This window comes from Camelus dromedarius, chromosome 14, assembly GCF_036321535.1.
Source record: "Camelus dromedarius isolate mCamDro1 chromosome 14, mCamDro1.pat, whole genome shotgun sequence".
In the NCBI taxonomy this organism is placed as follows: Eukaryota; Metazoa; Chordata; class Mammalia; order Artiodactyla; family Camelidae; genus Camelus; species Camelus dromedarius.
Window position 1 is genome coordinate 63,663,163 of NC_087449.1, and position 16,358 is coordinate 63,679,520.

At 46.8% G+C, this 16,358-nt stretch overlaps 1 protein-coding gene across 1 annotated transcript in view; it reads left to right on the forward strand.

Annotated features, from left to right (window-relative positions):
* Positions 1–15,276, forward strand: part of MTOR (mechanistic target of rapamycin kinase) — a 115,726-nt gene extending 100,450 nt beyond the window's left edge. Inside the window, exons 43-58 of the mRNA XM_031464051.2 lie at positions 15–137; positions 332–514; positions 909–1,043; positions 1,264–1,438; positions 2,722–2,857; positions 3,476–3,623; positions 4,249–4,371; positions 6,050–6,132; positions 7,135–7,207; positions 7,537–7,611; positions 7,999–8,134; positions 8,801–8,866; positions 10,783–10,863; positions 11,141–11,221; positions 13,505–13,610; positions 14,311–15,276. Coding sequence (XP_031319911.1) covers positions 15–137; positions 332–514; positions 909–1,043; positions 1,264–1,438; positions 2,722–2,857; positions 3,476–3,623; positions 4,249–4,371; positions 6,050–6,132; positions 7,135–7,207; positions 7,537–7,611; positions 7,999–8,134; positions 8,801–8,866; positions 10,783–10,863; positions 11,141–11,221; positions 13,505–13,610; positions 14,311–14,326 — 1,740 coding nt within the window. The 3' untranslated portion in view covers positions 14,327–15,276. The remainder of the gene's footprint in view (positions 1–14; positions 138–331; positions 515–908; positions 1,044–1,263; positions 1,439–2,721; positions 2,858–3,475; positions 3,624–4,248; positions 4,372–6,049; positions 6,133–7,134; positions 7,208–7,536; positions 7,612–7,998; positions 8,135–8,800; positions 8,867–10,782; positions 10,864–11,140; positions 11,222–13,504; positions 13,611–14,310) is intronic.
* Positions 15,277–16,358: the final 1,082 nt, after the last annotated feature.

Below are 16,358 nucleotides of genomic sequence, written 5' to 3' on the forward strand. Positions count from 1 at the left end.
TGTGCTTACTTCAGGCCCTCATCTACCCCCTGACCGTGGCTTCCAAGTCCACCACCACAGCCCGTCACAACGCAGCCAATAAGATTCTGAAGAACATGTGTGAGCACAGTAACACCTTGGTGCAGCAGGCCATGATGGTGAGTCGGGGCCAGGGCGGGGCTCCTTGCCTCCAGTCCCCGAGCAGAGGCCCAGAGTGAGAGTGTTCTCCTTGCTCCTGGCAGGGCTGTGTGCTCCCTCTGGCTGCCAGAAAGAGTACCTCCTGCTTCTCCAACACGGGCCTTTCTGAGTTTAGCTTATCCTGGGGCTTCCCTCCATCCCCCTTCTGATGCAGGTGAGCGAGGAGCTGATCCGAGTGGCCATCCTCTGGCACGAGATGTGGCACGAAGGCCTGGAGGAAGCGTCTCGGCTGTACTTCGGGGAGAGGAACGTGAAGGGCATGTTCGAGGTGCTGGAGCCCCTGCACGCCATGATGGAGCGGGGGCCCCAGACTCTGAAGGAGACGTCCTTCAACCAGGTAAGGGCAGCACCCCAAAGCCTCCTGCAGACTCCTTCCCCCCCAGCCTTTCTACTGACTAGAATAAAACGCATTCTGACGGAGGTCAGAGGATATAAAACACCAGAAATGTAATCTTCATTCAGCTACAAGAACCCTCCTAAAATTATAACTGGAAAACCACAAGATTCCTCACCAGGTCCTCTCATCTCCCTTCAACCCTGCTTTCCCTAAGAAGCCATCCTGAGGTTTGAGCTTCAAGGTTGGGATGCTGGAGAGCTTTCCTTGCTAAGCCATCCGCCCCGGTGCCTTCCAGCCAGGGTGCGCTCCTGAGGAGTTCTGTCTGCTTGGAGATTGAGCCGTGGGGCTTCGTCGACACAAGTGACAACTTGCAAATCTCTGCATTCCCTCCCAGGCGTATGGTCGAGATTTAATGGAGGCCCAGGAGTGGTGCAGGAAGTACATGAAGTCAGGGAACGTAAAGGACCTCACCCAGGCCTGGGATCTCTACTACCATGTGTTCAGACGCATCTCTAAGCAGCTGCCTCAGGTAGGATCTTGAGGTTCTGGGAGGGTTAACTGTCCTCACAGTCCTTTCTGTTTCACTATCTGTGAACAGTCTAACACTAATGCCCAAGCACATGGTTGCGCTCCTACCTGGAGACTTTGGGACAAGTCATCGCTCTTAGCAATCCACTGAAGAATACTTAGATGGCATGTGAATTCCTCCCTGGAGGCAGAAGACTAACCCCTGCGGTAATTGTTCACAGCTCACGTCCTTAGAGCTGCAGTACGTGTCCCCAAAGCTTCTGATGTGCCGGGACCTTGAACTGGCTGTGCCAGGAACGTATGACCCCAACCAGCCCATCATCCGCATTCAGTCCATCGCACCTTCTTTGCAAGTCATCACATCCAAGCAGAGACCCCGGAAGTTGACACTTATGGGTAAGGATCACTGTCCGCTTCACCCCCTGCGTCTCCCTCGCACCCTGGCTGAACCCCTCCCCTCTTCTGAAACTGCTGCTTGCTATCCACACCAGTAACCTTTCGTATGTGCTCCATCTCCTGTGTATTGAGAGAAGAGTAGAGGACAAGTGCATTTCTCCTTATTACATCTTCCCTGGGACTCCTGCTTTATTCAAATAGCTGGACTTATTTAAGTGAAGCATAGTGGTCCTGCACAAGAACAGGCGGGAGGGAATTACCTCGCTTGCAATGTGGAGAGCTGGTCACGGTGGGCAGCTGTGGGAGAACTGCTGAGGCCGGCAAAGAGACATCGGACGCAAGCACGGAAGGTGACAGGCTGCATCGAAGGAAGGGCTTCCGGGCTCTTGAATAATCTTGTTTATTCTCACATTCCCTCTTTGTGGAAAATGGCTGGGTAAAATGAACAACTGAAGTAGAAATGAATTCTAACGATGAGGAGTGTTGCATACTAGGATAGTTTCAGGAGGCCTGAGTGCTCTGATGGCTCGCTGAGGTCTCTCGCCCTCAGCAATGCTTATGTTTCTTAAATGCAGTGACTATTCACCAGCACCAGTGAATGGCGGTCCACGGGCGGCTGTCTCTCCATGGGCTGGCATCTTCTAACATTAAAACATGGTCAGGTTTTGACAGTGTTTAATTAAAAAGACTTTAATGAAGGAACTGTTTCCGGAGGGGTGAGCTGAGTTAAGAGAGCCAGTAGTGTGAACCTTTCAAGACCTGAGAGGGCAAGGAGCCATTGGGGACTGTAACCTGGAGAGAGAGTCCGTCCCCTAGAAGCTGTAGCCCAGACAGAGGGAGGTAGCGACTTCTAGAACCGTAGCCTGGCAAATACCCTAACCTCTCCCTTGTCCCTCCCTCTGACCTCCTGCCAGTGTCCCCATTGGCCACACCCACCAGGGAGCCCAAGGGATGTGGTCTCTAGAGGTCAGGCTTCTCAGGTCAGAGCAAGAGAGAGAAGGGCAGAGAGCGGGTTGGGGAGGGGAACGTGTACAGTGACCATCTTTGTGCAGAACCAGCTTTTTAAATGTTTTCTTTGTTTTTAATTTGAATGCCGTCTCATTGAAGGACCGTCAAAAGAAGGGCCATTCTTTTCTTCCCTTCTAGGGAGTGCTTTGTGGGGGAGGTGTGACTGGGTAAGGTACATGTCTGTCGACTCTTGTGAATATGGTGGTGGTCCACCAGCTAACAGAATTGAGACCTTCTGACCTCTGACTGCCCCCCCCCAACCCCATTCCTTACAGGCAGCAACGGGCACGAGTTTGTTTTCCTCCTGAAGGGCCACGAAGACCTGCGGCAGGACGAACGAGTCATGCAGCTCTTCGGCCTGGTCAACACCCTTCTGGCCAACGACCCAACGTCTCTTCGTAAAAACCTCAGGTATTCAGGATGTCGTGCTGATTTAAGAAATCCTCTGGTTATTTCTTACACCTCTTCCAGGCAGCCATGTACCTTTACTAAATAAATTATAAAATTATGTACCTGACAGGAAATCATCAACAGCCAAGGTACCAAACACAAAGAGAAAAATTCTCCATGTTTTTAGAGCACTCTTAATAACCTCCAAAGGATTCAGAAAGGAACAATTAGTGGCCATTAGACTGAAGGTTCCACAAATGTGATGTGTTCTACCCTATAGTGAGGGAAGACGACCTAGCCAAGCCCTTCCTGGCCCCAGTCTTCGCTTACTCCTCTTTCTATTAAGAACACGAATATTACGTGGGGAGGTTATTTTAGGCTTAGAAATAATCACGAGATTGTTCCCCCAAAGCAGTGAGTTTGTTCGACACGTTGGGAAGGTTGATGGTGCCCTCATACCATCGGCTCCCTGACCCTATGTGATGCTTTATCCTTACCCTGTGGGAAAGGTCCCTCATTACACACCTCACAACAGCCCTGTGCAGGTGGGTTCGTTAAAACCAGTGCACACGTACCATGAGTGGGTCCGAGGTCTGCTCTGCTTTCTGTACAATGACACTGCTTTCCTGTGGGTGCCAGTATCCAGAGATATGCTGTCATTCCCTTATCAACCAACTCGGGGCTCATCGGCTGGGTTCCCCACTGTGACACGCTGCACGCCCTCATCCGGGACTACCGGGAGAAAAAGAAGATCCTTCTCAACATTGAGCATCGCATCATGCTGCGGGTATGTGATGTGCTGCCAGGCCCAGCCCTTTACTGTCCCGGGGGCAAAGCTCACAAGTCAGGGACTCCGTGCACAGCTGCGTCTCTGGCTCTCCTGTACGTGCCCATCGTTGACAGATCTGTTAGAGGGAATTAGCTATAGACAGAGGTTTTAACAATGCAAGTCCTAAAGCAAGTAACCTTTTCTGAGAAACAGAAGGACACTAAAGCCCAGAAATTAGGCTTTCATCGCCCTCCGTGAGACTGGGTAGTAGCGTTTATCAGGCAACATGTATCTGCTGAATGCCTGCCGTATACAGAGCGCTGGCCGTTTGGGGAAATAATGTTTAGTAGACGTGTAAGTTATAAGAACTAGAATTGTTTGTTCCCAAGATTCTGAACCCTCCAGCCCGCTCACTCACACCAGCAGGCCTGCACTGAGGCGAGGCCCAGTGTTTGCCCTCGTGCCTCAGCCCTCCCCGTGGTCAGCGGGTTAGTGTGGCCGCTGCTCTTCCTCATTTCCCTCCCTCTGGCGGTGGTGGTGGAACTAGAGCCCAGCTCTGCCCGGCCCCCAGCGCCTTGCTTCTTCCTGGGTTGAAGCTGCTTGTCTCGGGCTGCGCTCTCAGAATGCTTGTGTCCTGATGCAGATGGCTCCGGACTACGACCACCTGACCCTGATGCAGAAGGTCGAGGTGTTCGAGCACGCCGTCAACAACACAGCCGGGGACGACCTGGCCAAGCTGCTGTGGCTGAAAAGCCCCAGCTCCGAGGTACGGCGCCCCGGCCCTTGGCACACCCACTCTTGTCAGGAGTGGCTTTCTTGTTTGTTTGCGTGCATCTTTGTGTGATTAGCTGTGCATTGTGTGCCGTCTTTTATAACAGAAACGAAATGGGTGAGCCATGGAACTCAGCAGAAGTAGTTTAACTTTCTCCCGTTACTTACCATAGTATTTGAGTGATTTATATATTAAGGTTGTTAAATCTTTTTCATATATACTATAAGTTTTCTATTTATCTTTTTTTTTTTCCTTTTTTTTGGTGCTGGGCGGTGGTGGTTAGGTTTATTTATTTTTTCATTTATAATGGAGTTACCGAGACTCGAACCCAGCACCTCATGCATGCTAATTAAGTGTGCACTCCACCACTGAGCTATAGCCTCCCCCTCCTGTTTATTTGGTTTTTAAATTTTGTTAATACTATGTTTCTTGGTTTGAAATTTTTGTTTTGTTTTTGGTGTACAACATTTTTTTTCCTGATCAAATAACAAAATTACTAAATCTTTAAAAATCCATACATTGTTTGCCTGGAGTAATAATGTTTGACTATATCATGTAAATGGTAAATGGTTAAATCGAATTCTTAATTAGCAACACACAAAATTGTCTTTAGTCTTCATATTAATTTTACAAATAGTTCTGATGTCCTTATTACTTGCATTTTCAAATGAATAATCAGCTAAACATTACTTAGTAGTTCCTTATAAAGTCTTACCCAGTCTAAGCCTATAATAACACTGGAACCTGATCATCTACGTTTTTAATTGAGTTTTCCTTGTAAGCCCCAATAAATTTCTCCTGAATTTCAGTCAGTTACATAAGTATCACCACATTTGTACAATTCAGGCCTTTTGGTGTACAACATTTTTAAATGTTAGAAGTTAAAAGGTTTTTAATCCTTTTCTTTAAAATTTCTACCTTTGGCTTATATCTAGAAAGGCTCTCTCCACCTCAAGATTACATCTTTTTACATATATTTTCTTGTACTAATTGTAAGATTTGTTTTTACTTTTAAATTCTTAACCCAATTTGGAATTTAAGGTTAGGGTATAAATTTTATTTTTTTAAGATGATTAGCCAATGTCACAGTATTACCCAATCCATCCTTTCCCCACTGTTTAAAAGAGTCCATTTTTATTATGTACTGAATTTTTATATGCCCTTGGATTTCTTTTTATAACTATATTTCATTGACCTTTCTGCCTGTTGCTTCTCGAGTACCATACTGTTAATACTGGTCTTTTCTCATTGGCTATTTTCACATTTTTTTTTCCAGGTAAATTTTGGGATCATTTTGTCAAGTTCTCCTAAAAACGTGCCACTGAATTTTTATTGAAAATATATTTAAAAAGAAAATACATTAAATATATTAAATAATCTGGGAGGATATTACATCTTTTCACTCTTAAGTGGATATCCTTAGACAGATATTGTCATTTACTCAAGTCTTTATATTTCTAAGGAAACTTTATTTAAAATATTCATCTAAGTTCTGCTCTTTTCTAATTAAGCCAATTCTGAGCATAATTTATTATTTTTGTAATTATGAATGGGAGTTTTGTTCCATTGTATGTTCTAACTGGTTATTGATGGACTGTAAGCAAACAGCCAAATGGGGTATAATTATGATGAAACCAGTGAAAGTTCGATCATGTGTGCTTCTGTGTTCTAGGTGTGGTTTGATCGAAGAACCAATTATACCCGTTCTTTAGCAGTCATGTCCATGGTTGGGTATATTTTGGGCCTGGGCGATAGGTGAGTGAATTTGTTTCTTTCAGTCTTCTTTCTCCCTTGTAGTTTTCTTGAATGCTTTCATTTTGTTTTCCAGTGAGACTTATGACCACTTGGTAAATGTTTGTATTTTGTACTTTAGGCGTCTTTTGCAGCATCAGCCTAGTCCCCTATTTATATCCATGCCAACAGAATAGCATATCAGACTAAAGAGAATAAAAACCATAGTTCAAGGGTTCTACTTTCTCCATAGGTTGGTTTAACGTATTAGAAGCCATTTTAAATCCAGTTGATGTTATTGATTCAGTAAACATTTATCAATCACCACTATGCTAAGATAAGTAATCACTGTAATTAAAACCAACCAAAGTAGATTCTTCCAATACTTCTGCATAATAAATTTCATCCAAATGTTCTGACTGAAAAAGTGGTTTAGGAATGTTCAGAATTTTTTTTTTAAATGCAACTAGTATTCTGATGTCTACTGTTTTTCTCCTAGGGCTGTGTCTCATGCAATTTTTTGAGTAAAAACAAAAAAGTTATCCCACAAAAGTAATAAATTCTTATTTTAAAAAAAATTAGTAGAATGCCTGTTGACAAAAATCAGGTGATCCAACCTGGACTGACTCAGGGGCTCAGGGAGTGGGTTCTAAGAAGTAAAGATGGAGCCTCGTGACCCTGAGATGCCAGCACTGCCAGAAACCATTTATGCTGTGACCGAAGGCCTCAGGAAGTTTGCCGTGGTATCATGGGACAGCTTGTGGCTCACACAGATACATTCTCGTTTGAGGCCTAGAGCAGGAAACTTTTTCTCCAAAGGTCCAGTTAATAAATATTTTAGGCTTTGCTGGCCATTCGATATCTGTCACAACTATTTTATTTACAAAGCAGGGGGCTGGGGGGCATGGTTAATCTGGCCTGAGCGCTGTGCGTTGCCAGCCCAGGGCCCAGAGTATCACAGACCTGATCCTCTGTTCATCTGCGCTGCTCTCTTGACCCTCCTGGTCTCTCTTCTGTTCCTCAAAGGCACCCCTCCAATCTGATGCTGGACCGGCTGAGCGGGAAGATCCTGCACATTGACTTTGGGGACTGCTTTGAGGTGAACCCACATTCTAGAACACCACATAAAGCTCACCTTCCCAGATGACTGCTTTCCCCTCTGACTGTTTAGGCAGACTTAAGCCCAAAATGCAATATCTCACTCCTGTGTCACCACTGAGGTGACAGAGAATCAATCTAGCAAATGAAACCCATGCTTTCTGATACTACGAGTGGACCCAAAAATCAAAACCCTTAGTGGCAGAGGCCACGGTGTATACACCTTCTCTGAGTGGAGGAATCCCTCCTCCTTCACACAGCCTGTATCTAGCTTCAGCTAAAGAACGCAGTCTAACCGGTGGACTTAGTTTTTTTCTTTATTACCCTTAGGTTGCTATGACCAGAGAGAAATTCCCAGAGAAGATTCCATTTAGACTAACGAGAATGCTGACCAATGCTATGGAGGTGAGTGGATCTTGGAAACGAGCTGCTTTAGGAGGGGGCCCGTACAGTTACCGCCCTCCATGAGGACAGGCTGCCTCTTTAGGTCTCCAGTTCTTCAGATGCCCAGGTTATTCTGTAGTCGTTTCCAGGCATTTTCCATTGTGTTAGAAATGGTCAGTCTTTAAAAGTCTTAACCATTCTTTACGTCAGACCATGTTTCATATGAATCACAGTTCTGACCTGACCCTTTGCTCCAAAGACATTCCCAGCCTGATACGTCGGTAACAGCCTCTGTCTTCTTCCTAAGTGGGGGTGACACACCCCCTTGACTGTCTGACTTTTGGCTGTAAGGCCTTCAAAGGCCAGTGCCAGTGACTTCTGTGGGGCGTGGCTCTGGCCCTTCTGCAGGTCACCGGTCTGGACGGCAACTACAGAATCACGTGCCACACGGTGATGGAAGTGCTTCGGGAGCACAAGGACAGTGTCATGGCCGTGCTGGAAGCCTTTGTCTATGACCCCTTGCTCAACTGGAGGCTGATGGACAGTGAGTGCGAGCAAGTGCTGGGGAACTGGAGCCCGCAGCCCCCCAAATTAGGGCTGTCTGACACGCCACGTTTCACTGACCTGCCCCCCTCAGCTGGAGCCTGAGGCACGTCACTGAGCGGCTGCATTACATTTCCACAAAGCAGCGCCGGTGGCTGGAGATGAATTTCAAGTGTTTTTATTAACTAAGACAGAACACTGCAATCATCAAGTTAGATGCTAATTAAAATATTTTTTAGGATAAATTAAGTACTCTAGTGATTTTCGTTTGGGTTTCATTTTAAGTAGCAGGATGGAATTTTGGTAGGAGATGCAGACAGTTTGATTTGTGTCAGCGATATCACAGGCTGCTCTTTTTTCCTGTCCCTTTAGAAGAAGTTTACTAAGAAGAGGCGTCTGATCCAATGTGATCATCAGACTTTCACCTTGTTGTCTGGTTTACGTTGTCTAAATTCAGCTTGACCATATACAGTGCCCCTCAGGATTGAATACCTGTGCTAACACCCACCCGTTTACCCCCGAACAGTACGAGTCTTTGGTTCTCTCTTAAGGGTTATAGCTTTGGGGGAAATTATATTTTTACAATTATAAGAAAATATATCAACCAAGTCTCTTTCAAGTCAAAGTCAGAAGCACTTTTTAATCCTCCCTTTATTTCTTCCCCTAGCAAATACCAAAGGCAACAAGCGATCTCGAACAAGGACAGATTCCTACTCTGCTGGCCAGTCAGTAGGTGGGTACGTCCCAGGAGGGACTGCAGACTCTGCCCCTTCTTGTCCAGACTGTTTCGAGAATAGGGTGAACTTCATTATTGCTATTAGGAGGCTTGCTTTAAAGTGGTAACAGATCCTGAGTATGAAGGAGAGAAACATGTTTTCCAGGAGTTCGTAACAGTGACAGTTTTGCAGAGATTCTATCCTCCTTTAATTTCAAAAAACCTGATCTAGAAATATTTACTGAGCACCAAGCACCTAATATATGTTTTTTATTTAATGCCTCTCAGGATGGAGTGGGTACCTAAAGCTCAGACATTTTGATCCAACTATCCAGTCTTAATCTGTCTATAAAAGCACAGTTAAAAGTACGTCTGAACATTAGTCAACATGTAGCACGCTCTTTAATGGTGTCTGGATCAGGGTAATTACTGGCTCTGTTACCTTGTTGCTAACGCTATGTTAGTAGCTCAGAAATGGGAAGACGGAAACAGCAGAAGTGTTGCTGCCAGAGGAGGCAGGAAACCATAGGAAACATTGTTTCCAAGAATGTGGTCCCAGCCGGGTTCCAAGAAGATAATGCTCTTCCAAGAACCAGAGCAGGTTTTGTGTATTAAATGCTCTCAGGGGTCTTAGAGTAAAGCTGTTCAGCTTTATTTACCCTTCCCCTCGTGCCCTTCCCCCAGCCATGCCCTTTGACCCCCACATCTAACAACATCCTACATGGTTCCTGCTTTGGAAAATACTGTGGGAGTTTAAAAAAAAAAAGTAAAATATTCTCTACAAGTACTTATGGAGCTAGTTAGTTAGCTGAGCCAAATGATGCTTTAGAGGTGCAAAAAGAATGTGACACACCGAGAATGCCCTGAAGGGGCCCAGAACCCCATGTGGAATTGACCAAAGACCATATGGAACAGTAAGAGGACAGCCCACTGCACACGCACTTGAGTACCGTGTGGTTCGGCGGGGACAGAGGGTGGTGGGACTTAGAGAAAGGGGTTAGCACTCTGAGCTGCAGTGGTTAAGGGAGCTTTTGGGTTGGTGACTTTTTAGCTGGGCCTGACTGGATGGGTGGAATCTGGAGAGGTACAAAGGAAATGGGTGGTCTGGGCAGGAAATAGGGATCCTGGGTGAGTGTCATCTCTGAGTAGCGTGGACTCTGCCCTGGCCACTGTGACAGGACTTAGGAATACCTGAACCACCCACAGTGTGTGCAGATGACCGGCCCCACCCGCAGTGCGTGTTACGTACAGGTTCAGCTCTCCGGGTCTGCCTCATTACCACATTTTTGGGTGACTCCCACGTGCTGCCTGTGACGTGCAGAGGGGAGTTAGGACAGTCTGTTCTGGTGGCACCAGATGGTGGTGGACCTGGCTGTTTTTATGTGGCTTAATAGTTAAGTTCCAGGAAGTCATTAATAAAAGTATTACTATCACTAGCATCATCGTGAAGGCCTGTGGTGTACAGGGGCATGTGTAAATAGCTCCATCATTCTGATCCTAGACTCTTCTGAAGGTGACAGCCAGGGAAGGGTCACCTAAAGCCTGTGGACTTGTTCTCTCCAGAACTGATGTATAAAGCTCCTCCAAGGAATAATACTTCCATCTTGTGTGTGACCCACTGAAAGCTAGTTTCCTTTATGTTACTACCAGGTTTTGCCAAACAAACACGTTTTCTTACCAGATCTTTGACTCATGATTCTGTTCTGTGTGTCAGAACATTTTATTAATGCTGTTTGTTTACAAATTCCTGCTTGACAGAATTAAAAACTTTTCAGTTCATGACGAGTGATGCAACACTTCCTCTCTCCTCTCCCCTTGGAGATGGGTGGAGCCAGTGTTAAAGGGAATACAGCCCATGAAGAATGAGAGCTAATGCCTTGGAACAGGCTTGGTGTTTGAATTTTCTGCTCCTTGATTTTATTTTTTCCTCCCAGAAATTTTGGACGGTGTGGAACTTGGGGAACCAGCCCATAAGAAAACGGGGACCACAGTGCCAGAATCTATTCATTCTTTCAGTAAGTCCAGCCTCTGAGGACTCGCACCCGTGAGTAGGTCATTAGGAAGACAGCAGCTGGGTGGACCGTGAGGGGGGTCAGTCAGAGGAAGCAACAAAACCGCCTTTGAGCAGGAGAAGTTCTGTGAACTTCTCATTATATTCTGAGGACAAAGATAGACAAAGAGGAAGAATTACTCAACATTTACAAAAATGAATATTTGAGAAAAACAGAGGCGTCCATTGAACCTGCTGTGATGGTCCAGGCTTACTGTTATTTCTGCTTTTGTGTGTTCCAGTTGGAGACGGTTTGGTGAAACCAGAGGCCCTAAATAAGAAAGCTATTCAGATTATTAACAGGGTTCGAGATAAGCTCACTGGTGAGTGTGTGTATGTGTTTACTTAAAAGGAGCATGAAATCTGAGCGGCTTCTCTCTCCTTGAGTGGGGGGTCAGCCCAGCGTCCAGTGGTGTTGGTGCCAAAACTCCCTGGGCTGCCAACTAGCATATCTCTGAGGCCGTCAAATAAAGACCCTCTCTGATTCTCTTTCTAATCCAATGATCAATAAATGTCCTTTAAATAATGCCGTTAATCTCGTTTTAACAATGGTAAGTAAAGTTCTGTTGGGTCCAAAGTCATGTAAATTCAAGAAAAAAATTACATCAACATGGCTTGGTATTAGAGCAAATATGACCGCTTGGTTCATCTCCCATCTCTACTCAGGTAGCTGTGATGGAGTGAGGAGCAGGGATGCGGAGAAATGTATACTTCTGAACAGGAAACATGTCACATTGACCAGGCGGCATGACATGGGGGTGGAAGTCAGGGAAGCCACAGACCCCCTCTCCACCGCTTCTTTTGTGACCCCCAGCCCTCTGTCTCTTCGTCTGGGAGATGACAGGGACGCCTCCCTCAGAAGGCAGGATCAAGTGAGCTGTGGGGGGCCCAGCACTGAGCATTAACTAGGGCCTGACATGGCAGCTTTGTCATCAAGGCAGGTTGGTTTATTGGGTGCCTGCAAGTGCTTGGTGCTGAAGAAACAGTGTTGGTAAAAACAGACAGGTTCCCTGCCTTTATGGGGCTTAGTATTTAAAGGGAGTACTGTCGTAACTAAAGAGAGAGACTGGAGCTCTGATGCCAGTAGGGGAGTTTAGGTTCAGGAATTCAGGTAAAGCTTCTCTAAGCAAACTACCTATGAGCTAAAATCTGAAGGAATTAATAGGGCAGATTGTTCTAGGTAAAGGAAACAGCCTGTGCAAAGGCCCTGTGGTAAGAGGGAGTATAGCAAGAAACAAGGTCAGAAAGCAGGCTGGTCTTAATTGCCCCAGAGAGAGCAAGGCGGGAGGAGCACAGTGCCCTGAGGGCCGGGGCCAGGTCATGCCGGATCTTACGTGTTTATCCTGTCTTATGGGCAGTGGGAAACCACCGAAGGGTTTTCAGTGGAGTGGGGAGCAGGGAGGAGGGCCTGGCTCTGGCTGCGTGTGGAGAATTGGGGGTGGGGGTGGGGGGAGCCGCTGCCACCATCATCTGTGCTGGACAGTTGACTAGACAGGGGTGGCAGCAGAGATGGATGCAAGAGATCTTTAGGAGATAAAATCCAAAGGGCATGAGGTGTGGGGAGGGATCAGGATGCCCCAAGTCACTGGGGACCTTCTGAGAGCTGTGGTTGGCCTGACAGCCAGGCTAGAGCAACTGAAGAGAATGGAGCGAGAAGCAGTGGAATGGAGACAAGTTCCCAAACTCAACAAGTGTGCTTTGCAGGGAGGAGAGAGGGTGTAGCTGCAGGGGCAGAGTCCTATGAGAGCCTTTTTCTCTTCAGTAAGAGAGTGCAACGTGTTTACCAAAAAGTGAGAACGTGAGAGGGAGAGTTTGCAGACACGAGTGAGAGGCAGGATGGTCGACATTGTAAGGCTCTTAAGAAAGCAGGAGGCAGTGGGGTCAAAGTGCAGCTGAACTTGGCCTTAAACGGGAGGGGGGACAGCTCTTGGGTCCACCAGAAGGAAGAAGAGAGAGCCTGTGTTGAACAAATCAGCACCTCAAACACCGCCCGACACGCAGGGATCCAAACTTGTGTGTTTAGTGAGTCAGTTAACCTGTAAAGGGAGAGGTGAGGGCATCTGGTGAGGATGAGAAGCCAGAGGAGTGGTCTGGACATTAGAGGAGAGGAGAGGCCTGGAAATGGCCCTTGTGGAGATGGGCAGGCACATTGCCAAAGCAGCAGCATAAGCCGGCCAGGCAGCACGGGGTGCCTGTGTGAGGTGGGAGACTGTGAACACATGATGAAAGCAAGCTGCCTGGAACGGCTCAAAGTGGAGGCTAGTAGGATTGACGGGCAGGGTTCCTGACAACTTGCCCGACTAAGGATGATTCTGGAATAGAAGAAGGAATCTTTATAACTCCATCGGCCGGATCTCTGCCACTCCTGAACTCAGCCGACCGGGATTTTACCCTCTTTGAACCAAGTCCGTGTTAAAAGGAAACTGGGAAACTGCTGTTTACTCAAGTCACATGGAGGAGAATTTAAAATCCAGCTGTCGTGTAGCTTTCATATTCACATATGAGGCGGAACAGATTTGGGCTGCGTAGACAGGAAGCCAAATGGGGGACAAGGAGGGAGCTGATAACCAGGTGCCAATTGGATGCTTTTGTTTCTCATGTCCTAGGTCGGGACTTCTCTCACGATGAAACCTTGGATGTCCCAACACAAGTTGAGCTGCTGATCAAACAAGCAACATCCCATGAAAACCTCTGCCAGTGCTACATCGGCTGGTGAGCGGCCTGTCAAAGAATCTGTTCAAATAAGCAGTCGGGACCCCTCCCTGTGCCACCCTGTGCCCCCCTGTGCCCCAAACCCAGAGTTGCAAAAAAAGATTTGAGGGAGGGTATCCATAAAGGGAAATCATGTTTCAAATCTCTTTAAAAGTTTGTATTCCCTGTGTGTGCTTTTTGTTCCAAAAAGGGGAAACTAGAGAAATATGGATATGTATTTGGAAGGCAGACACCAAAACAAATCAAAATTACATTTAAAAATGGTTTAGAAGAACAGGTGAGGCCCGCTTATCTGAGGGGGAGGTGTTCCTTTTGGACTTTTACTGTCAATTCAGAGATAACAGGAAGGGCAAAGGAAGAGAAGCCAGCGCAGTGACAGAAAGAAGGAGATGAAAAGACAAATTTATCATCGGGGATCGTAACCTCGAGGACCACTCCGGGGTCTGCTTTGATTAATTGCCTGAGGCATGCTTGAAGGGAGAAACTTGAGAGCCAGGGCCGTGGGGATGTGTCCTTCTGGGACCGCAGCAGGCATCAGCCTTGACTGGAAATGAGGAGTGTGTCCTGCTCAGTTAGCTGGGGGAGAGCTCAGGGAATGCGCCAGGGGTTGTCAGACCTTGGTCTTTCTGTTTTCAGTATACCGGTGTAAAGCTTTGAAGAAACCCGTTATTAAAGTATTCCTTTTCCTTTGTCTTCTTAGGTGTCCTTTCTGGTAACCGGAGGCCCAGACATGCCCACAGTATTTCTCTCGAGGCTTTTGTCCTCTGGTACACGCTTCCACTAAACTGAAACCATGGTCAGAAAGTTCAGCTCTGTTAATTATTTTGAAATGTAAATGAAAAGAACTACTGTATATTAAAAGTTGGTTTGAACCAACTTTCTAGCTGCTGTTGAAGAATATATTGTCAGAAACACAAGGCTTGATTTGGTTCCCAGGACGGTAAACACAGTAATACTACAGAAATCAAGCCATTGATTTGGGGGAACAGAAGATCCATAACTTTAGAAATACGGGTTTTGACTGAACTCACAGAAGAACTCATAAGCATCTGCTGACAGAAGGGCCTAGGCGATCCTCTCAACGTTGACACAGCAAACATAGCGCAGTCAGGAAGCCTCAGGTCATGGAGGACGCGAACCAGGATTCGGGACTACAAAGAAGCTGGGGAAGCTGGCTTCATCGCCTTCACCCATCTCATTACCTCACTGGTCCACGGACAGCAACAACAGCCTTTGCGAGCCGGGCCGAAATGGATGGGAGAGGTCTGTCCACTGCCTCACCCGCGCCGCTGCGACTACACACTTCAGTCCAAGAGCCCAGCCGCTGGGAGGGGGGGGTTTCTTCAGCTGGCCGGGCGGCCGCGGCTGAGCAGGTGCACAGAGGGGATCACAGCGCGGGGCAAGGCCCACGCTGGCCTTCGCCGGCACGGCTCTGGGATGCTTTCAGTGAGGTCTGATCGCTCTGTGTTTAGAGCCAGGGCTTGGAATTCGGGAATGGTGTCTTGGAGGTGCTGACACAGAGAGGAAAAATCTAGTACATGTTGGAAATTAGAAGCAAAAGAAGTATTAACTAAGTGCGCAAAGTATAAAGTGTAGCCATGTCTAGACACCATGTTGTATCTGAAAAATTTCTGTGCCAATAAATGACATCAGAATTTTAAAACCACGTATATGAGTGGCTTTTTATTGATAGTTATTAGTCAATTCATAAAAGAAGCAGTTATTCCTTCAACATTGACCAGTCACTAACACTGCACACTAGGGACCACGCACGACAAGGACCCACACAACGCGTCCCCGTCCTCAGGGTGTTCACAGGCCAGACCAGGTGGCGGCAGCACTGTGCAGGGACTGAAATCCACCCACCTGAGGGCTGAGAGGCCGTGTGCGGGGCGTGAGCCCCAGGTAGGGGCGCTGATTCCTCTGGGCCAGCCAGGAAGGCCTCACAGAAAGGGGGACACGTGCCTGGGGTGTTAAAGGAGGAGTGGGAGTTTGTCAGATGAGACAAGGGAGCACATTCTCAGCAGAAAAGAGGTGTAAAAGCACAATATCATACAGGAATGGCAAGTATTACTTCAACCATATTAGTTTTTTATATGCAAAACAGTAGTCTCACACAGTTGGACCTCGTAGTTCAGCATGTCTGGCTCAGTGGCCAGTGGGGAATAAAGGGTATAATAGGAAAAAGAACAATAGGAACTCAAAGGAGCCTGGAAAGTAAAGCCGGGCCAGACCAGCCGGCCTCACGGTCCAACGGCACAAAGTTTGAACCTGTGAAGTTTTAACACAGTGAAGCAGAATTTGAGCAGTGCTTTAAAGAGAAACTGGTTCAAACAGGTGGAAAGACAATTAAAAGCTGCAAGGCCTAGGGAAAAGGCTGTTGCGATAATGGAGACGAGAGGACTGGAGTGGAGCTGGCTAGCACTACACAGAGATTCCTCTGCAGGGCATGCCTCAAGGGTTCTTCCAGAGAATATTGCTCTTAGTTGTCCAACTAAGTTTCTTTTTCTAAATTCTTGTACGCCACAGCTACCCAGTGAGAAATACTGAGTCATTATAACAGCTGTCCAAAGAACTTGTACTAGGGGGACCATGAGGATTCTAAGGCCAGGAACTATTATTTTACGGGAATTTGTATCCCCCAAATCCACCAGATCTGGCCCACACTGGTGCTCTGTAAACATTTGTTGGAGGACTCCTCTACTAAAGCCGAAGATGGATTTAAATGTCAATAGTGATGCAACAGTT